Source organism: Acomys russatus, chromosome 14, assembly GCF_903995435.1.
Source record: "Acomys russatus chromosome 14, mAcoRus1.1, whole genome shotgun sequence".
Taxonomy (NCBI): domain Eukaryota; kingdom Metazoa; phylum Chordata; class Mammalia; order Rodentia; family Muridae; genus Acomys; species Acomys russatus.
The window spans coordinates 11,352,533-11,376,839 of NC_067150.1; the positions used below are offsets into that span (position 1 = coordinate 11,352,533).

At 46.1% G+C, this 24,307-nt stretch overlaps 1 protein-coding gene across 1 annotated transcript in view; it reads right to left on the bottom strand.

Moving 5' to 3' along the window:
• The window catches only part of Fat3 (FAT atypical cadherin 3), a 615,276-nt gene that overhangs the window by 2,615 nt on the left and 588,354 nt on the right, over window positions 1–24,307 (bottom strand). The window contains exons 22-26 of the mRNA XM_051155934.1: window positions 17,884–18,352; window positions 8,014–8,167; window positions 5,366–6,018; window positions 2,436–2,549; window positions 18–77 (exon numbers count right to left, since the gene is read on the bottom strand). Coding sequence (XP_051011891.1) covers window positions 18–77; window positions 2,436–2,549; window positions 5,366–6,018; window positions 8,014–8,167; window positions 17,884–18,352 — 1,450 coding nt within the window. The remainder of the gene's footprint in view (window positions 1–17; window positions 78–2,435; window positions 2,550–5,365; window positions 6,019–8,013; window positions 8,168–17,883; window positions 18,353–24,307) is intronic.

Genomic DNA, 24,307 nt, shown 5'->3' on the forward strand with positions numbered 1-24,307 from the left:
AATATAACTGTAAATACCTTCATTTTCTATAGAGTCAACTACATTGTTGACAAGTTGAATGACAGTCACTATGGATGCTTTTGGCAGGAAGAGAAGACAGGAGGGAGGGGAAGGACAGTTCCTGGTTAGTTACACAGTTCAAACACTTGTTAACGACTAATCACGATAATGAAGACTGCACACACAATGCCCCTCCCCCACAGCCTTCCCATAGTCTGCCCCTCAGGGCAGGTGTCAAGAGGATGCTTATGTATGGGGCCTGGGAATCCTGGGAACCGAAGGGAAGCAGCAGAAAGATGGGAGGCAGTGCTCCTTAAAAGATGGGAGGCGGTGCTCCTTAAAAGACGGGAGTCAGTGCTCCTTAAAAGATGGGAGGCAGTGCTCCTTAAAAGATGGGAGGCAGTGCTCCTTAAAAGATGGGAGGCAGTGCTCCTTAAAAGATGGGAGGCAGTGAGCTTCTGAGTCATTTCTTCACAGCCCATCACCGGTCACTAGGAAGATGGTGGCCCATGGAGCTCATGGAGATTTCTCAGTAGCACTCTCAGGGACCCTCAGAGGGAGACCTCCCTGTTCTGGGGGAAATTGCTTGCCAGTTAGCAATGAGCTCTGAGCCCATTGTCAATGATGTAGGAAACCTTGGAACTTAGACGAGCCTAATGGCCTCACACATGTCGTGGACGGTCCGGACCACCCTGAAGCCCATCTCCTGCTGATGAGGCTTGGCATCTATAGGAGTTTCCTCAGATGCTCATGACTTCAGGCGAGAGGGCTTAGTGCTACCTACCTGGCCAGATGCTGAGCATAAAGTGTCAGGTGCGTGAGTTATAGAGCCTTTGAGAGCCACCAGCCAGACATTATGGCTAAAGCCGCTGTCTAGTCTTTGAAACTGTTAAGTTCTCAATGTTTACTATAAAATGCAAAGTTGCTATAGATTTTCTTCTCACTGGAGCTGAAGGAAGCGGGGATGCATCAAAGCAAGCACACCTGGCTCAGAGGCTTGTGTGCCCAGTTTGAAAATGGTCAGAGGAAATGCGGTTACATGGTTTGTTATCCCAGGAGGTAGATACGCTAGTGTCTCTGTGTGTCTTTATGTTTGGAGGTGCATGTGTGTGCCTGCATGTGTGCATGCATGTGTGCCTGCATGTGTGCATGCATGTGTGCCTGCATGTGTGCATGCATGTGTGCGTGTGTGCATGTGTGTGTGTATGCACTCCTGTGTCTATATTTGTGTGTGGTATATGCATGTTTGCATGTTCATGGGCCTGTGAAATCACATGGGAGACCAGAGCAGGACACCTAAGTGTTGTTTTCTTTCACGTGTCAGAGACAGGGTCTATCAGTGAACACGAAGCTTTGCATGCTGGCTTGGCTCTTCCCCACAATGCTCAGGGCAGAAACGGGGCCCCAGGCATGGGATTCTATGTGGGTTCTAGGGATTCCAACTGAAGTTCTTGTGCACAGAACACGTGTTCTTACTTACAGAGCTACCACCTTCCCAGCCCCTGCACTGAAACATCTTTAGGGGTGGTTAGTACTGTGTGAATGTGTGGGAGCGATCTGGTTATGTATGAGAAAGCAACTATTGTAACCCTACAACTACTTCTTGGCCACTTTTCCTGTGTGTTACGTCCCTGTGTATGTTCAAAAGACCCAGCCCAGGACTTAGCACACAGTGCTTTGCAGGGGTCTATGTGTTGAAAGGTTACATTAATTAGCAAGCGTTAATTTGGTTTTCTTGTTAACTGCTGGTCAGTGGGAAGGCAAGTTAAGGTGCGGCTAGGGTAAGGGTTGCCTGCCCCTCTATGATCCTTGAAATGATGCTTGCTTTAGCACCATGGCACAAACATTTGCTAGTTTAAATTTCCTCTTCTTTCTCTGCTCATCCTCCTCAGCTGTTCCTCTAGTTGGACATATCAGCCCTTTCGCCACCAGCACAAGTTCGAGGGAGCTGGAGGTGCCAGATTTGGCTGTGAGCCACAAGGACTTGCACGCAGCATTCTGGCCAGACAGGCATTTTCCTAAGGAGCTGCCTCATAGTTTTAAATCAGTTCTCCCCCAGCCGGTGAGAAAGGAAATTCAATGGAACAAAGACATCGCTGGCTCTACGGAAAAGCCGCCACATCTCCAAACTCACGTCTAAGGAACTGGTGGCTGAACACAGAGCAGGGAAGAGAACCACGAGTGGCCCAGAAGGGGGGACACACCATTCTGTTTGTGGTGAACTGTCACTGGGGAGGAGGCAACTCTGTCACCATCTCAGTCAAAGAGAACTCGTGCCCGGAGGGAGTTCTGATCCTGCTCTGACCAGTGGCTTATTCGGTATTCTGGGAAGGACTCTCAACAATGAGTCGAAAACAGTTAAAAGCCAACAAACAGGTCACGAAACAATACCAGCCATGTCCCCATCCCTGACACCAGGCAGGAAATATGCTTACTGTTGTCGTCGCCAGAGTCCGACTGGAAGGAGCTGAGGGACTGGACTTCAGAGTTGCTGCCTTTGTTACTGTTTGTGAAGCAGGTCACCTCGCCAGTGTCTTCAGCCCCTTTGTCTTCAGGAAGAGCAAGAGAAAGCAGAAACAGCACTCAGTCGTGCAGCCTTCCAGACTTGTGCTCTCTCTCTCTCTCCCTCTCTCTCTCTCTCTCTCTCTTTCTCTCTCTCCCTACCCCCCTTTTCTTAGAGGCTTTTTGATTTGCTTCGAGAAAATAAGTTCGCCCCACAATGGAAAATTGATTGTGCCATAGGGGGCAAAGGTCTGTCAATCAAGTGATTTACATTATGGATTTGAAACCCTTAACCCATGGTAAATGAGCTTCCGAATAGCTGTCAAGCCAGAAGTAACTGTTCCTGTCTCAAAGTGAGGACCGTGGAGAGAGGGAATGAGCACGGACTGTTGCCTTGCTCTTCATTCAGACTTAATTTATGTCATTTACATGAACTGATGTGATGTCAACACCAGGTTAAATGAGATTACTTTAAAACAGGGGCATAAATATTTTATAGGAAAGAAAGCCGTTATATTTCTCCCAGCTTCCATCTCTGGGGGAATCAGTGGAATTTTCAGCTCTGCCTTCTAGAGGGCAGTGGTGTTTCATCTTGGGGCTGTTATGTTCTCTGCCCTGTGTCTGGTTAGAGGACAGGCAGATGTGAAATTTTCCTTATTCACTTGGTGTTTTTTTTTTAAACCTCTCTGCTATAGAAAATAGGCAGGCCCCTCCCCCTTTCTAATTTGAGAGATGTAGGAAGCAATAAAAAGCATCATTTCTTTAGGTGGTCAAGTCCAAAATGGATTAGTTGCCCAGAGATTGTCTCGCCAGCTCTAACTCTGTCTTGGCTAACAAAGAGGGAAGTGTATTCTATAAACCCAATGATACTTCAGGGGAAAATTTGAGTTTTGGCCTGAGGTGGATTCTGGAAATAAAACTGTCATATAACAAGGTGCGGGTGGAAAATATTCTCCAAGAAATACTTCAGACCATCCTGGAATGTGAGTGTACAAAGAGACACAGACCTGTGATTAGGGGATAGTTACTTTGTTTTGCAGCCACAGACATCATTGCCCCCCCCCATCAAGAATAATATCGGGCGCAAACACGAGGACTCCCCACCTGCTTTCGGGTAATGAAGTCAGAGCCTTGGATAAACAACTGGTAGAAGTGTAGGGAGATGCCAGGGAGAAAGTCACCTCCCAATAGCTACACCACAAAATATAACAAGGTATTTTACCAAAGGGCTAGGTGCTCACAGCTGAGCTTTGGACCGAGGAACATGAGAGTGCTCAGTTGGCCTTGGTGGCTGCAATGACTCACTCAAGCCCTTTGCTTTGCCTTTACCTAAAACTCCTTTCATTTCCTAAATAAAATAAGAGTCCTTTGGCTGGGTGTCGTCATCGCACACACCTTTAATCCCAGGACTTGGGAGGCAGAGACAGGAGGAACTCTGTGAGTTCTAGGTCCTAGTGCACAAAGTAAGATCCAAGCCAGCTGGTGCTACACAGTGAGATCCAATGAACAAAGAAACAGACCACATCTACAGAAGAGCCTCTCCACAGTGTTGTTCTGATGCCTAACTCCAGTGAAGACCCCAGGGTGTGATTTAAAATACACGTGGTCACAGGTCAGAACCAGCAGATGGCATCTTGGTGGCAGTGGACCAGAAAGACCTCCCATGGAGAGATGCTCTCTTGCACTCTCCCCTGCCTCCTCTCTGCTGAGCCCCTGGAACAGTTTCTGATAAGAGTACAGACTTGGAGCCTGCTGCCCAGATTCTTCCCTTTGCACATCCAGAAGGTAGCTGGAAATGGTACCCATGTTGTTGTACAAGCCCATTTAGTTGTGAGAGTCCACTCAGTTGTGGCAGTTTTACTTCAGCATTATCATCACATTGTGTTGTCTACATATATATACACATATATTTGTAAACACACACACAGAGGTCTAGTCAGCCTAGTCATTCAGTGAGGGTCTCTCTCGTCCCTCAGTGAGCCGATGCTTCTACCATCAACTGTGCCATGTGCAGATGATGGTCACCTGTCAGCTCTTTGACTTCTAGATGTTCTCTCCACCCAGGATCAGGCATCCATCCTCTCAATACTGATCTGTCTGCTCCCTGATTCTAGAAGACCCTCTCCAATAGTTTCCTACTGGAATTGACTCAAGCTTAAGGATTCCTTAGTAATGTCCCTTTTGTCCAGCAGCACTGGCTATTCCCTTATCTACGCATGCTCTGTAGGACCATTTGGGGCCCACCTCTCCCTCCTCCCTCCATATATAGAGCATAGGGCAGAAACTCCTGCTGCCGAGGACTTCTTAAAATGTGAGGACACATAAAATACTGTGTGGCCTGGAGAAAAGTCAGGGGACAATAGAGTTTGCCCTAGTGTCATTCTGAAGCCAGGGCAAGGAGCAGTCGCCTTCTCACTTAGATGCAGAGACTGCTTTGCTGGTCAGCCTCCCTTCTGGATGGTACTCAGAGTGTCAGAGCTGTTTTAAACCTGTAATTAGCTCATACCACTCACCTGCTTAAATACCTGCATCACTGTGGCTCCTAAATCCTACCTTCTGGCTGATGCTCAGCCATCCCAGCCACACTCAACTCCGTTATTTGGCACACCAAGCTATTTCTCTTTCTAGGGTTTACACCCTCAGGCCTTTCCTTAGGGGCCAGATTCTTGTAGCAGAAGGCCAAGAAGAGAGGGAAACACAGCACCTGGTTCAAAACACTTCGCCTGCCTGTGTTCCATCCTCTTGTTTCGTGAGACTGCCTTTCTTTCCCCCCTCCTTCTCATAGCTTAGCATTGGCCATGGTTTCTGAGACTCAGGGGCCTTCCCAGGAATGGACACCAGGCCGTTCTTGCATCTCACTCACTTTCAGATCCTGTGTCCCAGCCATTCTTCCGGATGGAGTCGCAGTCTGAGCGGCAGGGTGACACAGCCGGGAGGTTGGGGGCCACGCTGCACACCACCACGCCCCGCCGTGCTGTCAGGATGCGTGGGGATTCTGGGTGGAACGTACTCATCTCCTGTGGCTCACTGCCCAGCCCGTCCAGGCCTTTATCTAGATTGTTCCTGGAGTCACTCTGGAAGCAGGGAGTGTAGGCCATGGGGCGCACCGGCACCTGCGGGGGCCCCACCTCCTGGTACACATTGCGCCCATCGCCCGCACGCAGGCTGCGGAATGGGATGCCGTTGCTCTTGTGCAGCAGAGCCGCTGTGGCAGGGTCCTGCACTAACGTGATGTTGTTGCGGGAGTAGTTCTTGCGAAAGACCTTCTTGCGAAAGACGATGAAGAGCACAACCAGGGTGAAGATGACGAAGAGGACCACAGCGATGCCTATCAGCTCCTCCTTGCCCACGTAGGAGTGGCCAGCCTGGATGTTGGGCACGACCACGGGGCGTAAGCCACAGTACTGGCCCACATAGCCTGGGGTGCAGTTGCAGAAGAAGGAGCCAAACAGGTTGACACAGGAGCCCCCGTTCTCACACTCTTCTCGCTCACACTCGTCCACGTCATCCTCGCACCTTCAGTGACAAAGCACACAGAAGTCCTGTATCGAGACTGTCTCAGAGCTCAGGCAAAAGGCTCAGCGTTAAAAGAGAAGGAAACTTCTACAGAGTGCAGTGGCTGTGTGTGTGTGTGTGTGTGTGTGTGTGTGTGTGTATGCATGTTCATATGTGTGTGTACACATATGCACACACACATACGGGTGACCTCAGGCATTTCTGTGTCCTTGCCCATTACTTTGCAAAAGGTGTGCCCTCTCAGTTCTTCATGGGTTTGGAGAGGGAAGAGCTGAGGGGAGGGGATGATAAAGAGGAGAATATTTGGTGTGGAACAGATACCCTCCCCAAATCCCCTGGGTCAGGCATACCTTAGAATTCAAAACTGTGCAAGTGTAGAAACAGCATATAGTATGCGTTTCTCACATCTTGTAAACCACTTGTGCACCTGTTCCCTAAGGGCGCAACGTAAGGACCTCATCATCAAACTCACCAGCATTTCCATAGTGAAACACAAATGGTTTCATCGAGTGAGAGAAAGGGACGAGGGAGAGCATCAGCACACTTCTACACAGTTTCTACCACTGCAAAGTAGGCTTTTGAAATTACTCTCTCTCTCTCTCTCTCTCTCTCTGTGTGTATGTGTGTGTGTGTGTGTGTGTGTGTGTCTGTGTCTGTATACCATGTGTGTGCAGCTGCCTGCATAGACTAGCAGAAGGCATCAGACCCCTTGGAACTGGAATTACAGGTGGTTGTGAGCCACCTAACATGGGTGCTGGGAAGTGCGTTCCGCTCTTCCGGAAGGGCAGCTAGCGCTCTCAGCCCCTGGTCTATCTCTCTAGCCCAGGAAGGCAGGCCTTTAAGTCTGACTCCTTCCTACTTTAACAGACAAAGCACACAGCCAGAACTTCTCTCCCCCTGCATGCTTCTCCATGTAAGTAACTGCCTGATATGGTCATCAAAAAAGTCTGATTCACTTATAGCTTTGGTAATCCACCTTTTAAAATGTAGTGCAAATGTCCCTAATTGGAACAGATTGGGGCCAGGTCAACCAGACATTAGTTAGAATTGCTGAGTATTTAAAAATAAATGCAGCTTTATTACTTTAAATTACATCCAGTGATTCACCATCAGCTAAGTATTTCTTTGGGGTCCTCAGAGGCTTGCTCTAATGAACACGCCAGGCTGATCCGTAATTAGACTATCACTCGCAGAGAGTACACGTATGTACTTCTGAGCTGATCAAGGTTGCCTGGAAGTGGCCTTTACTCGGAATTTAAAGCATTCCTTTTCCATCTGGCCAACAGTTTCATTTTACTCATTTCCTGGAGGAAACGCATTTTCAAAGGAAAGGTAAGGATTAATTTCTCAGAATGGTCATTAAGCTCCGGATAGTAGAGTCCAGCTGGCAGATTCTGGAAAGTGTGTCTCTGAATTATACTGGAGACTTTAGGTGGTGCAAAGCGCATTTTAAAAATGAAATGTCTCCGACATGGTAGAATGCATTGAATAAACTTGAAAGTACAAAAGGATAAAGTAGAATAGACAAATTAAATATGACCGTAGGGTCCCTACTAACGGTGTAAGTACTTTAAAAAATGTAGTTACTGGTATGTGTATGTGTGTGCACACATGTGTGCATATGTGTGTGGACATGCCTATGGAGACAAGAGTTTGATATCAGGTGTCTTCCTTCATCCCTTTCCATCTTTAGTTTTTGTGAGGGCCCCTATATCTCCCTGAACCCCAGAAGCACACCAGTTTGGAGAAACTGGTTGGCTGATCAGTCCCAGGAAATCTTAGCACTAGGATTACAAGTCCATGCCACCGTACCCAGATTTTTAACGTGGGTGCTAGGGCTCCGGCCTCGTCTTCTCGCTGCACTCACTTTACCTACTAAGCCAGCCACGCTATGGGGAAGCCAGCCGCGTATCCATGTATTCTAACGAACCGTGCGCTGGGTTGTTTCCTTAGGATAACAAGTGGGGTAGAGAGGGCTCCAACAGTCTCACTTACGTGACACCTGTGAGGCCGGCTTTACAGCTGCAGACGAAGGTGTTTCCTATGGGGTCACAGGATCCTCCATTCCGGCAAGGGTTGGGGAAGCAGGCTGTGATCTCTGATTCACAGTTTCTCCCAGTGAACTGTGAGAGACAGGAACACTGATAGCCTGGAGGAAAGAGAGGGCCTCATGAGCTGGTGATGCCTCAGTGATGTGCGTCCTTGGACTCAGCTGTGACAGGCCCTCCCAGTCAGCACGTGGGCTGTGTGCCATAAAACCACCAGGGTATAGTTTGTCTTCCATGTATGTCCTCAAAAAATTCACCTAATTGTCCCCATTTTAAAGGATGCTAGTGATATGGTCAGAGGCCCCAGGAGTAAAGTGCAGGATGGCGAGGAAGATGGCTGTGTATTGTCTATCACCCTTCTGCAAATGGTGACAGCTCCAGATGGGAGAAGTCATGGGCTCCATGCTCCATCCTGCCCTGAGCTCTAAGCAAGGCCAAGTCAACTCAACTGAAACGCAAGCCCCGCCCCTTCATAATCCCGACTCAGAGGCTCAAATTTGCATCTCTTTCATGTTCTATTCATGAGCCTGTCATGCAAAAATAGGCACTGATGTCTGCACGGCAGACAGCATTAACTATCAGGCGGACGAAGACTCTCAGAGCGGTACGCATGTCTCAGGGTGGAGAGGACACACTGATATGGCTGGTCCCTTTCTTTTTCTTAAAGAAATTCCTGTTGTCCTTAGAGTTAGATACACACTTAGTAAATGGTGTTTTGCAAGTTTTGCTTTGTCAACCATAGTATTTATACTGCTGTGGAAACAACCTGGACATCTTTTTTAGTGTTTTAGCATTTCCTTCTGTGGAATGCAGACATTTTGTGATTGTGTCTAATATAATTTTCTGGTGGCTTTCAATAATGTCGTTTATTTCAAAACATTAATCACACCACACATTGGCAGTCTTCTATGGCCCTTGCTCCCAATATATTCTAATATTTTTAATGTTAATTAAACAAACAGCATTTTATTATTGGAATTAACTGTGCTACGCTATTTGTAGCTAGTCACCTAGTGAATTGTGACTTTTACTTTATGCATACCTTTGTCTTTAAAAAAAGGTGAAAGATGAATCTTTCTTTTTCTGAATACTTATTTAAATTCATCCCCAGAATTTTCTCTAAGGAGGATTCCCTGTGTTGAGCTGCACACAGTGGCTCAGATTTTCACTTGCTGAGGTGGTCTTGTGGATGCCTCTGGGGGTTCCACCTTGAATGGCTGACCTCCTCTCCAGCTCGCCTGCATATCTGTGTTAAAGATCAGTTTCTGGATACATCCGGCTTATTCTCTCTTTCATTTAGAGATCCTATAATTGCTTCCTATGGGAAGAGGTTGTGGGAGGCACGTTTTATGAGAATTTGTATTGTTAAATCTAAAACCTCATTGAAAGTTAGATTACATCAGGAAATTGAAGCAATCTTCTGCATTCTGTTGTTTTTGGGAAATCCAAAGTCTCTGAAGCTTGCAAGAGACCAGATTTTTCCCCTCCCCAATATGTGAGAAGGCCATACTTTTAGAATTTCATGATAATTAGCCATGTTGTGATTTAGCATGACCTTCTTCAAGCCAGCGTTGGATCCTCAGTTGGCCCTGTAATCTTGAAACTCTCATTCTTTAATTTTGGTAAATTGTGAATTTATTGTATCATTTTATTGGTGATTTTCCTTTGTTTTCTCTTCTGTCTTCCTGGCACTTTTCCTGTTTGCATCTGGGAGTTAGACCTTCCCGGAACTCTTTGTCTTCTCTGTGCTCTTAAATCCTTCTTGCTTGATTTCTGCAGTTTCTCACTTTGAATTGTTTTTGAGACTGATGGATACTGTCATCTTTCAAGAACTCTTTTCTTTGTCATGAAATCACCTCCTCCTTTTCTTTCGGCTAATGTGGAACAGTATTGGCTAATGCCTACTATGGCTAAAGCCTCTTCTCTTCTCTCCCAAGGGTATGAATAATTCATGGTGTTTTTCTCCCTGCGTAATTTCTCCTGATTTTTAAAAATCTCCATGGCAGGCTACTTTGTCTTTCAGGCTAGCTAGGCCACTGTGCCTTGCCATTTAAAAACTGGTCTCAATGTTTAGGTATTTGTGCATGTATCAATATTTATAATCAGTAATTACTCTCCATAATACGTGTGGGCCCAAGAAGAACTTTTACCTGAAAATCAACACCAAGAGAAATTTTGCCCTTTCTAGCAGCCAACTGGATAATCATTTCAACATTGCAAAACCAGCTCTTACATGTAGCTTGACTTACAAACTTTAGACTTGCTAGCCCCAGATCACATTTAGCTAAACCCATAAGATTAAATCTCTTTTTCATTCCCTTTCTATGTATATGTGTGAATATGCATTTGTGTGTGTGTGTGTGTGTGTGTGTGTGTGTGTGTGTGTGTGACAGAGAGAGGGAGAAGGAGAGGGAGACTATGACAGATTTCTTCCTGTTGATTCTGCTTCTCTAGAGAACTCTAACACATTATCTCCCAAACTACAACCATGATCTTGTTCAGATGACTGACTTCCTGTCTTTGAAAGACTGAACAGCTACATGGCAGGTGGAGGTGTGCTGGTGTCTGCTCACAGCGATGGGGGTTTGGCTGGTGGTTATTAAAGCACTGGTAGAACTGCTAGAAACAGGATGACCACCGAAATCAGCAAACACTGTAGGCCAGGGCCTCCATTTCAGTAGGCATGGACACAGCACATAGCTACAGAAGAATCTGTGATAAGTACCAGAGGTGCAAGCCCAGAAACTCTGTGTATAGCCAAGGAAACCTAACTCTAGAGAGGACAGTCCTTCCGCATGGTCACAGAGATGGATGGACTGGCACTCAGGCAGGGCAGTGTTCTTCTGACCTGTGTTTAACGCCATCTCCCTGAGCATATCTCTGTCTAAGATCTACATTGTGATCGCAGACCCATAAGACAAAGGAGAAGAGGGCGCTGGGAACAAATCTGCTTTCAAATGTTTAATTTTGGTGGAAGATTTTTGATAAACAATGAGGGGATAACTATTGGGTTAAAATACTCAGATTTTTAGTAAATAATGATATCTATTATTCCTCCTCTATGAAAGCCTTGCTTATCAAAATTAACCTATTACTACCTGGTGTTATAATCTCATTTTTCTGCCACAGAACCTATTATTAATAATTTTTATATCAACAAGTCTGCCATAATAAACTCAAGTGATCTAGTAATTTAGTGTTTTAAAATTCACTTCAAGTCACTCAACAGAGGCTCACAATGATCCTAGGAAGGGCATGGGTCTCACTAAAACATTCCCCCGCAGGGAACTGGAGAACCATGACGTTGTTCTGGGACGTAGGACTAATAAACAATTGAGTCTGAACCAGGCTTCCCGAGTCCTAGAGCTTTCTACAATACCATATGGATTCTAGAAATTATCATTGAATGAGACTAATGATGTGCCAAGAATTGTGTAAATTTCACATAGTTCTCCAGGGGGGCAGAAGTAAGACAGACAAGAATAGATATTCCTCCTGGGAGCCAAAATATAATTAGAAGAACATAGTCATGTATGTTTCTGTTCTTCCTAAGAACTCCCTTATGTTGCTATAACACACACACACACACACACACACACACACACACAGATGCACAACACTCTTACACACATATAAACATACATACATATATACTTACACATATGCAAACACATACCAGCACATAGACATACCTACATATGCACACATCAGCACATACATATGTACATACCTACACACACACATATTGCTAGAGATATCCAGAAAGCATCAAATGATCATAGATATTATCTAATACTGTCACAAATATAAAAGAAAATTATTCATTGTATAATTTCTCAAAGTCTGAATAAAAGTTAATTTTGGAGGAGAGGTATGAAAGAAGTAACAAAATCACTAACCAGAATAATAGCTTATCATACGACTAGGAAAAGTTCTAAGTTCTTTCTATGACTTGTATTTCATGTGCTTCTTGTAACAACTGCATGCATTATATCTCTAAATAGCAACTATTATCATGGCTACTTTACAAATGAGGAAACAGGAACTTAGGTAAGATGGTTCTTTTATGGTTATCGAAGCCAGTGAGCAGATGGGCTGTGTAGCACTTTTGAGTTTGTACAAGGGAAATGACCCTAGCAGCACTAAAATATGTGTATGAAAAAAGCCACAGCTTCTTTCCCGTCAAATCTTGGTGACATGGGAAGTGTATTTTTAAGCCTTGCCTCCAAATCTGTGTTCCTGTTTACACTCCCAGTTATAGCCCATGCAGATGGTTTTGAAACCTGCACCCAGACAAACTTAAAGTGCTTCTCCTTCCCTCACTCAATGAAGAACATCGCAAAACCTATTAAATGCAAAAAATAGAACTGGAACAAGCAATTATGGAGCAAATTTGGGCAGTGTAGCAAATTCAAGACAATTCCTGTCTTATTCCTTTACTTAGGGTTTTTTTTTTTTGACCCAGTTCACCCAGGCAATTGCGTCAACCTTCTGTTCTGCTCATCAGGGTAAGGGGTGAGGGGAACATCATTCCCTGTGTCCACAGTCTTGACAAGGAAACAGTGTCCACTGCACAGAGGTGGAAGTATCGACAGACGCATATAAAGCACCCGAGGCCTAGAGCATCATCTGCTGCCATGTTGGCTGATTTATAGAACAGTCATGACTTGGGAGGGCACCTGGGTGTGGTGAGGACCTGGGTCCAAGCCTGAGTCCTGTCTGCTGCCCATCCACTGCATGTGGCCACACCCAAGATGCTGGACTTCTGAGAACTTCTTTCCTTTCTCTGGTCAATTACATTCGGGAATGCTCATGTCAGAGAGAACAACAAGTCTCCTAGATTCCAGAAGTCAATGTGTTGCAAAGGTACTGGGTGCTCTAGTGTTATATTGTAATTACTGCAGAGTCTAAAGTCACTTTCACCCCTCTGTGGCTTATAAACCCAATCACTGCAGGTTAAGGAACTAGCTCTGTCAGTCAAGCGTTTGTGTCACAACACATAAGGATTTGAGTTCTTTCTGATGCCCAGAACCACTGCTGATAAAGAACTCCTAGGATTTCCCCCAGTGGCAGTGGTTCTCGATGTGCCTTGTTAAGACAGAGATGCCTGAACTCCTGTAGATTCTGATGCTTGGGGGCTGTGCCTCCTCCTCACCATTCTTGAACCTTTCTTGGCAAAACATTCAGGAGTTTGCAAATATAACTTGACTACCCAGCAGAGGACAGAAGCAAGCAAGTAGGTCTTCTTTTTAAATAAACAATGAAGAGACTCTTCAACAGCAGAACCTCATTCTAACGAGTTCCTTGGGTGACCTGATGCAGCGCAGAGCAGGTAAACTTTATCTCCAGTACAGAGGGACGTAGGAGCTAGAAAGTCTTCCAGCTTCCAAGGCCCAGCTTCCATGGCGACTCAGAGACAGAAGGTAAAGTCAGAACACTGTCTAGGGAGCTTGTTGAGGTACAGAGTGTATCATCCGGTGCAGGCGGGGTCTGTGGCGCATCTTTCTAGCATCCTCAATGATGATATAACCTGTCCCTGAGACACACTTGAGTATAGAAAGGAGTAAAACTCTGGCTTCTCACTTTCCCAGGCATGGATGCTAGACCTCTTACTTAACTTGTCTGCCTTGTTTAGTCTGTAAAATGGGAGAGGATAGCAGAAGGGAAGAATAGTCCCAGAATATTGAAATAGCAAATGTCTCTGTATGTAAACATTTTCAAGGGAAGCAATATTCTAGTACTATGTGCACCCAAGCTAGTCTCTCTGCCTACTGAAAACTCACCACTGTTCCTTCAGGACTAGAGTTTCGAGGTTCGTGCAAAGCTGTCTGAGTGATTGCTTCTGGCCTGGCCGCAGCATGGCTTGGTGCATTGCTTAACCAGATTACAACGTAATTTCCACTGTGTTTTCCCTTAATTGTCTTGACTTGCACATCATGAGGCATGGAGAATTGAGCATGCCTTAGTCAGAATGTGGGTGCTCTATGGTCTGTGCCTCACCCAATGGCTCTGAAAATACAAGGGTCAGTTGGGGTCCCAGTCACTTCTTCCCCATGGTGATTGCTGTTTCCAGGTCACGATTGTGAAATATATATAATTTTAAGGCATTCCCAAGGGGGAGTCTTCTTTTTGTGGTTGATTTATAAGAGTCACATTACAATTTAGCCCTCTGTGCTTTGACTTCGCTTGGGTCCCTGAGGGTTGCTTCTTGGGCAGGAAGAATTAGAAGGCTGGTCAGAGCTGCTGACTGTACCATTCCAGGCTAGTAGATGCAACTCTTTGGTCCTTGTGCCAAGGCTTTGGTTGGCTTTGGGGTAGTTGGGGAAAGAATCCTGAAGGCGATGCTTCTTGCTGTGCATTGCCTGCTCTCAAGATTATTAATGCTCTAGGACAATGTGCCATAGTTTAAGAATGGAGTCTGTTGCCAGGAGACCCAACAACCAGCCCTCCAGCATTATTCTGTGGTCCAGAGGATGATGATGGTAAATCAGTGATCCACAGGGGAGAGTTAAAGAAAAACACAGGTTGATGTTCAAATAAACTCTGCTGCTAGTTTATCATGTGCAAGGGCCTCCCTCTAAGAACCTCAGTTTACTTCCTTAACTCAAATATTCTCTGGGAGTAAATACTGTATGCATTCTACCTTTTGACCTGGCAGTGCAAGACTGTGGCCCTGTGACTGGACCTCTCTGGAAACCAGAAGGAATTCACAAGCACGTAGCTATACTTAATTGCACAGTTCTTTTAAAGAAGATGTTTCTTTGAGCAATTTTATGGTTAATTTAACAGTGCCATAAGTAAGAAGTAGTGGCCTGATTTTTGGCCCATTCCTTTCTTGTACCCTACTCTCCTAATTTGGTAAAAGAGTTTTGTTTTTGTTTTTGTTTTTTTTTTTTTTTTTTGAGCAGGGAAAACAAGGATATGACAAAAATGTCCATGGTAGGTGTTGGAGAGCTGACTCAGTGGTTAAGAGCACTGACTGCTCTCCCAGAGGACCCAACTTATATTCCCACCATCTACATGGCAGCGAATAACTTCCTGTAACTCTAGTTCCAGCGGGTCTGATGCTCTCTTCTGGCTTCTTTGGCTACCTGGCATGCATGTGGTGCACAGACATATATGTAGCCAAAACAGCTGCACACACACACACACACACACACACACAAAACAAACAAAACCAAAATATTTTAAAATGCCCATGGTATTAGTAGAAAATGGAGATTAGAAACTAGTCCCTTGTTTGAGGCCAAGACCTCATCTTTACAGCAAAGAAGCCCATAGGTCCCCCTCACACAGCAAAAGAGGAGTCCCGCATCTCTGGCTCCACCGTATGCCACAGAAGACCTCTGACATTTCTGTTAGGAGGGCCTTGCTCTGCCTGGAACCATGTTTCCAGAACCAGAGTCTCTGGTTTAGAGTGGCTTGGGGAGAATGCTGCCCTTGTGGGGCCTCCTCCCATGGGCAGGGAAATGGTGACACAAATGGGGGTGAGGGAGGGTGCACTGATCATTTTAGGAAAGCATAGGAAAGCATACCCTCTTATGTGCAAAGAAAAGAATGGAGCTAAAAGAGACTACATTGCCTTGAAAGGAAGAGAACCTGCCAAAGAGCCCAGAGTTAAGAAGGAATGCCCAGCATGGAAGAAAATAGAGCTTCGGGGTACAAAGAGAGAAGGTTTGCACAATATACAGGCAAGTCTGATCATTAGGGAGGGTCAGGTATAGGAAGAAGTATAGGAGGCTGTGTAGGTCTCTGCGTAGAACACAGGCGGCCTTGGTTTTGATGCCCAGTGCACATAGACTGAGTGTGGGATGCGTGCCTGGAATCCCAGGGCTCAGGAGGCAGAGGCAGGAAGATCAGAAATCTAAGGCCATCCTTGGTTACACATTAAGTTTGAGGCTTTCTTAGGATATATGAGACTCTGACCCAACAAAACAGAATAAAACAAAGAAAAAAAAAAAAGCCCAGGAAGAAAACTGGTGTTTCTTAGAGGCGGCCCTAGAGTAACTTATATAACATCTGCTCTGCGTACTTAGCTCACATACTTCACGGCAGTTAAAATGCACCCTGCTGAGCCAGATTCCAGTCTTTCCCCTTTGTTCAGTGACTATCATTATTTTAAAGATAACCCTCTCTGAAAAACCGTAGCTTTGCCAGGAAAAACAATGTCCTGGCATGGTTAAAGTATGTTACAATTTGTGGCTGCATACCCAGGATTTGACATGGCATGGTGTTCCATTGCAACCCAATTTAATTATATGCCCTTTCACATATTGTCAGTGGCTCACACTGGTAGAGTATTTTTGCCTCACGAAAAACTGTCCATGATTTGTCATGAGGGGCTGCTTTCCAGAGCAGCTAGTTGAGAGCCACTGCCCATCATTCGGGAATTATGGCACCATAACCAGCCTTTATTTACATATACTGCTGAGACAGTAAAAACAGCAAATAGATTTCTTAAATTGAGACAGTAGAAATTTCCCCCAGGGCACCGGGCCCTCATTGTGACAGTGACATATGTGAGTCTGAACAACTTTGCTGTCTGTGTTCCTGCACCACACCATTCCACGGACAGTTTATAACGTCCTAATATTAAAATGGACTCTAAATTCAGTGTCGGGCTGCACGACAAGTGGATGCTAATGCTGAGCAGAATCTCAAGTGATTGTGAAGAAGGCTTAAATCCGCTAATCTGGTGGCTGCTGAGTAGCTCTGCGAAAAGGGGCTGGAGGGACCAGCCAGTATTGCAGAGAGGGGGCAAAGCCCAGCCGCAGGGAGGAAAGCCTGAACGATGATCTCCACACAGACCCACACCTAGGTGGAGCTGGGAGTCTTAAACCTCAGGTTCCTGGGCCTTAAACAAGTGTAGAAATGGGCCATGGACCTGTCCCTTCCCTTTCCCTGCCCCATCTCTTCCCTGCTCCCTCCCCTTGAGGATGCACCTGGGGAAGAAAGGGCTAGAGAAGAGCTGCTGCCCTTGACTGCATCCCCCCCCCCCTGAGGTTTTCTGCATATTTCACTTCTTTGTATTGCATGTATTCGTGCATGAGTGAGCTCCTGTGCTCAGGAGTAATGAGAGGATGCAAAGGCCAAAGGACAACCTTGGAAACTGTTTTGCAGGCGCTTCTCATCTTTTCTTTTGGAGACAGGGCCTATTCCAGCATGGGACTCTGCAGATAGGCTACTAGACTGGCTGGCCATTGACCCCAGGGGTTACCTGGCCTCATCTTCCCACTGTTGGGGTTACAGCTGCACATCACCATAACTAGCATTAATATATGGCTCCTAGAGATAAAATCAGATTCCCACACCTGCAAGGTAAGCACCAACTGGCTGAGGTATCCCCCAGCTTCCTCTCTTTGTTTTTCAAGAGCAGGCTCCAAACACCCTTACTCTTAATTCTCTTTCCAGGGAGGCAGGCTCACTGCCCCACCTACTTTTGTTACTGGTAAAGTTAGATCCACGCCCAGTTAACAGCTCCAGTCAGTGACATCAAGGCAGCCTTCTACCATGACAGCAGGTGGCTCCTGACATCACGCCTTATAGGGAGCTGAAGTCTGGAAGGAAGAGGTGGTCACATCTATAGTATGGCATCCAGTTACTGGCTAAGCTGCTGAACAGAGGATTCAGATCTGAGCATGCATGCGGGACGGGCTTGGGGTGGGTTGTGGCGGGTGGAAGGGCAGTGTGGGAGGGCTGCGCGGTGAGCATCCTCTCTAGGAGGGTCCTGGAGAAGGTGGGAGGGGCTGGCTGTGAGGGTGCATACTATTGGTGCATGCCTCTCTCCCCTTAGGTGCCTGCAGAAATGTGCACTCACCGCCAGAGGGCAGGTTGCTGCAGCTGCCCCCATGCAGACAGGGGCTGCGTTGGCAAGCATCCGGATAGAGCACACAGCCAAGCTTCAGTTCCGTCAGACCCACGACCTCAGCGAAGCTACTGCGCTTGTTTTGGAGGGGCAGCTCGTTTTGATTGAGCACCACGGAGTCCAGGCAGCCCTGGAAGCCACCGAGAACTTGTGTGACGCGCGTGTCTGTCAGGCTGCGGATGTTATCCGCCTGTACCAGAGCACCAAAGAAGATGGCACTGTCTGTGCTTAGCGTCTGGAAGTACAGGGGCGCCCTGCGCCTCTCCACGTAACTGTCATCCAGGGCCAGGCTGGTGAAGTTGCGATTGAGTTCCAAGAAGACCGAATGCCAGTTTCCATCGTTGACAGCACGGCTGGAGATGCCCAGGATCCCAGGGCCGCTGCCACAGTCCAGCTGGAACCACAGCTTGCCTTCTACAATCTGTGCAAGAAGAAATTCAGAGCCCCTATGAGTCTAGATCCCAAACGATGTAGTCCCAACCGAGCAAGTGCTCCATCCAGCCTGCGGCTACAACCTGTGTGAACTAAGCCTGCCACTGCCTGCTAGTAAAACACAGGCCTGACACTTCTCAGCGTTTCCTACTCCCAACCATAGAAACGGCCAGGAAGCTCAAATGGCATTTGAGTAAGTTTCTATCTGTGGATTCCCCCACCCACCTTTAAGACCCATTGAGATACCTTGTTTCTGCACCCCTCCCCATCACAGGAATGATTTCCATGAAATCACCGATATTCACTGGGTGCTCGCCATGTGGTAAGCAGCTAAGCTAATCTATTCTGCCCATCTGGGGTTCGCTAGTCTAGTGTGGGGGATGGTCACATGTTGACTGTGCACACACGCGCGCGCGCGCGCACACACACACACACACACACACACACACACACTTATGCTACCAGATATGTTTGCAAGAGTGTGATGTAGGGGAGAGAAGAGGTCAGATAGCAGCAAGGGCTTCCTGCTGCCCAGCGTTGTGTGCTGCTTGGATGTTAAATTCTCTGTATTAAACATTGGTATCACTCTCCAGCCTGTCTTTTCCTACACTGTTCTCCATGTAGACAAGAGACGTTCCTTGAGTCCAGACTTGGGTACTGTATACAGCAGGGGGCATGTCTAGCCTTTTGTCTTTCTTGTGCCACACTGTGTGTAGAACAATTTTCTTGGGCCACATAGTCCATTCATGGATGTCCAACTCATAGCCTACCTCATCATGGTTTGCAAAAGAATACAAACATTTATTTTGAATGGCACTGGGGCATGATTTTGTCATCTATAAAAGTATGAAGTTCATACTTTGGGATTGTATGATTGAGTTACAAAGTAAAATTCACAGAAGGAAAACTAATAACCATTTAAGTAAGTTTATGCTTTTGTGTTGAATTGCATTTATAACTATATTAGCATAGCATGTGCTGGCTGGGAGTTGGGCACCCCTGGCTTAGAGTCTATGCATATTCAGCAGCAGGACCTTCTGGTCAGCTCTTTGCACAGCTATTCCAATGTGTGATCAGGGTGCTGCAGGGGAGACCCGCCTGTTTGAGAAAGGGCATCTACTGCATCCCCTGGAGGCTATCACCAAGGAGCATCGCCCATAGGTGAGAACCATACCACTGAAGGGTCCCAGCTGGCAGAGAGCATGCACAGGCTTCAGCGGCCATGCAGACCTAGGCTTCCCTGCTTTTGTGGAATGGCCTTTGACCCTTGGTGCTCCCCTCTGGACTGTGTTTCTTAGGAATGCTCTGTGGCATTAGGATTGGGTACTCGAGGGCTACCTCTCCGTGTAGCCAAGCTTATATTTGGCCACTAAGGAATTCACAGTATGGCACCATGAGACAAAAGCCTCTAGATCTAGAAAACGATTTTGTGGAGTCCATTGTCCCAGAGGTGTGTGTGTCGGGATGATCTGTCTGTCTGTCTGTCCTGAGATGTGCTGACATCTGCAGTTCCGTGCATAGCACACTCAGACACTTGTTAAGAGAAGAAAAGTAGAAAGAAAGGAGATGACAAGCCAGCACGGACATGCCTCCCATATCACCAGCAGCTAAAGAGCTAAAACACTAAATGAATTTACAGAAATAAGCCACGCTGGTCTTTGTGTACTGTGCACGAACTTGTGCCTTCTTAGAGCACTTATCCACACAGAGATCCCGTTTCAGAAAGTTCCCAAAGCAAACAATCCAGTGCCTCTCATGTCTGCTCTGTGACTCCACGGATTTCTCACCTGCAAGTCAAGCTCATGGATTCATGCCTCATAAACACTGGCACTGTGAGAGCATGGCAGAGCCAGAGAGTGTGGAAAAGCTGAGCTGAACTCCAGATCCCTGCTCTCCAGAAAACCTGCATCTACCTCAAGGGGGTTTGGGTTTGGAGAACAGAGAGATGTACATGGCTCCTGCCGCAGTATGGCTGGCTACATCACACATGAAGTATGTATACACACACACACACACACACACACACACACACACACACACACACACACACTGCTCAGTAATGTACATGCTTGGATATGAAAGGGCTGAAAACAAACATTTGTTGTCAGAGAGCTTTCACCTATAATCATATGCGGTTGCTCGTTTTTGTTGTTGTTTAGTAAAATAGACTGAATGGCTGTTGTAAATTACAGAAAATTTGCTCAGTGACAATGCATAGATAATACCCACATCTGTATGTGAGTGTAAGTAATAAAATGATAGACTCTGGCTTTGGGGACACCTTCCTATGAAGCAGCCCATCTGCTGTTTTACCCCACGACTGCAGAGCATTGTCTTTAGTCTGTCATGGAAAAATCTGCTGGTGAAAATGCAGTTCATCTAAGTTTCTAGGAAAGAGTGTTTAATTAACATATTATTTGGTTGATTCCCCTCCCCCATTAGTACCAATTGCCTCTGGATAATAACCAGAAGAACTGACATGAATCTGATTCACCTATGCACTCAAAATTCTGCACGTAAGGAACTAAAATTATCTCTGTGAGTACTGAGCACAGCTTAGATTGTTCTCTGCTCCGCCGCCCCCCCCCCCCACGTTAGAAAAACAGCAGCAGCATTGCTAAGTGAAAGAAGCCAGTGGCCATAGTGTTCACATTTTCCCAACGAAACATCACCTGCATTCTCATGATCCCAGGCATTCCGAACCATCAGGCTTGCTGCTCTGGCATTCTAGAATATCAGTGCCCAAAGGTACCCCATGAAAAGTTAATAATCATAGGAATGCTGCGCCAGGGAGATAAAAGAACACTTCCTTCCCTTTGAAGTATCTGAGCCATTTTCACACTGGAAAGCCATACTCTCATAGTAGTTAATTGTCCTCTGTCTACCAAGTTTTAAAGTCTTTTTCTTTGCAAAAGATGACACTTCTTCAAACTAAAGCACTGGGGAGACTTGCAGTGGAGACTGGGATGTCTCTGAGCTGCAAGAAGTCTGTAGCCATCCTACTGAAATGGCTTATTGGTCAGGCAGTGGTGATTCTGTTCAATGTTATCCATGATTTTGAGAAAGATAGATACCCTTTTGTCATAAAATATCTACATTTTCAGAGTTGTGTAAAATCAATGGTGTGCTTGGACCAATTTTCAATGACCAGGAGATTAAGAGACAAGAAATCAGATTCATAAAAGTAATTTTCATAGGACAGTAGGATTTTAAGTAGAAACTGCTAAATTATGGGTCTCATCACTTTGGAGTCTCCCACATTTTTGGGTAAGTCCTTCCTCATCAGAAAGTTATCTCAGAACTCTCTCACAGATATATCTAGATGTATGCCTCACCCATCCCCACATGCTGCTAAATCTAATCAAGTTCTCAGTTAAGACCAATCATCACAAGGATCACTAAATGGTCTCTGGAAAGAATACCCTTCAATATTGTATCCTCAAAGCCACTTAATGGCTGTCTGCCACGGGGATGGGTACTTTCAAGAAAAAATAATCCTAGGAAGAGATGAAGAAATGGGCGGGTGTTCCGGTCAACCCTGAGACCTCTTCTTAACTCGTGAAGTGCCTCTAACCTGCTCACCTGTCACACACCCACACTCACTGTCTCCAAGCTATGACTTGCTGAACACGTCAACTAGTGCCTCCAAGTCTCAGCCTCCTCCCAGGCAGACATGCACACTCCTGCCACTAGGGAGGGGCATAGGAATCAGAAATCGATGGTTGTGTGACAGCACCCTGAAAACTTCTGCGGTGGCCCATAATTTGTGAGGCCTGCCCATACAGCTTATGAATGTAGGTAGGCCACCAGCTCTGGGCTATCAAGCCATGTCTGAGAATCATCTGAATAGAAGACCCATTGGCATGCTCCACTCCTAAATACTTCTTACATATAGGAATATTTCTTTCTAGATTAGCAACCAAGGTTTCTGTCTTCTTTCCAGCTGATGCTGAAAAGTTTGACACAAAGCTCTGAGCTGCCATTATTTCACCTTCTGTCTGTTCTGAAAACCAGGTACTTTGTTTTCAGTAGGCACAGAGGAGGCTCGGCTCCTTATACTCTTGCTTTGCTGCACGGAAACTCAGAAGTGGGATTGTGCTTAACTAATGTATTTTCTCTGGTTTTTAAAAGAAAATCATGATACTTTACTTTTTAAGACTTCATTAATTACATCGTAACCTTTTATTTTCATGTCAATGGTGCTTTAATCTTTATTGAGTTTGTGTGTTTATGGTAAGCCTCAAATCTCTTTTAGAAACCAGGGAGGTAAGCGGGAGATATAACGGCAAGTGTTTTTTAGTGCAGGCAGGCTACAGTGACACTTTGTCCATGAAAGTTTTTGGTTTTCCCGACCACCATGCAATTCTTCAACAGATGCCAAGGGATGCCCTTCGCCTCCTGATTGTCTTAAACACATGTTTACAGAACACACTCTGCCTGGGAAAAATACAGGCAACCAGGAGTTGCTGTTTAAGCCAAGCATTTCAGCTCAGCGTTTGAAGCAAAGCACAAGGCACACAACTGCACCTAACGCCAATGAGATCACATGGCGTGCAAGGGTCAGAGTTCAGCAAGTCCCCTGTGAGGATGCTGCTGGCAGCACGCACACATGGACTGCCACAGTTCAGTATAGCTGCCTCCTGCTGTGGGCAAATGCGACAGGTGAGAAAGAAGAGAGAGGGGTCAGTGATGGCCCACACCCCCAAGGCCTTCACAGAATGTCCCTTCAACTAGCAACCAGCCTTAGCTTATTAGATTTCATCCTTAGGTATTCAGTTGTGCAACTTCAGAAACACATTTGTTTCGTGAGGTGCTACATACCTCCATCATGAGTGCTAGCTACCTCAGAAGTTGATTCTTCTCTTCAGTCCCCAGACAGGTGCACCAGGAGTATACTTGCCAGGGAAGGGCAGATGGCAAGCTTCATTTTAGAATCAAGCCATCCTTGTATGACATTCTGTATCCTCTCAAGTTTAGTGCAGTGCGGAGATTATCTAACAGAAAGTACTGGTGTCACAGTAATCCATCAGAACTTGCGAGGGGACAGGGGAGGCCAGAGACCCTGAGCCCTGGCACCTCTCAGAAGGTATGACTCCTCCCCACTAGATTCCTAGCTGTTCCTGTTCGATGGTCAGTTTCCACTAGGCAGGCTCTGAGACTTCTAAAGAGCCTGAACAATAGACCGAAATGAAAAGCCCTAAGGACAGATCTTCATCTCCCAGACCTAAAAGGTGGATGTGTTCTATACATGTACAGGATGTGATCTGTGATAACATGAGCTCAAGTGTCAAGAAGGAGAGCTGAGGGGAGCTTGGGGGTGAAGAGCATGGTGTGGGGTTCACTGCAGGGTGGGGTCAGGCATTGTCACTCAATAGCTAAGCAACCTTGGGGGCCCACGTAAGACTCTCCGGATTGTTCTTCTTGACCAAGTAAGTGGGGAATAATATATCCATAGAAAATCTATATTAAATTCAAAGTTAGAGAGATGCAGATGCAACTGTTAGTATTCTTAGTGTAATCGCGCAGGCGCTAGAAGCCTCGAGCTGCATACAAATGCCAGATTTATATAGAAGGAAACCTGGCTGCTGTAGGAGGACTTCTGAGGTCAGGAAAAGATTTTCAAAAATTGGGTGACTTGAGTCATGGAAGCATACATGGAATATATGTGCTCAAGGTCGCCAGGAAGTGTGGAGACAGCATGTGGTGGACAAGGACACAGTCAACCTGTTCACAGAGACATCTGCCCTAATGAAGTTTGGGGTGATTGGCGTATAAAGGAGGGGCATATTCATAGTCTTTCTGTAAGGAGGCATCTAATCTCCAGCAGCCAGTATTGAAACATAGCCACTGACAAGGAGGAGGCTGCTGGCGCCCGTCAGCCCTGTTGCTCTCTCTTTTATCCCAAAGTCTGTCTGTTCTGGTCTTCTAAACTCCCAAGACAACA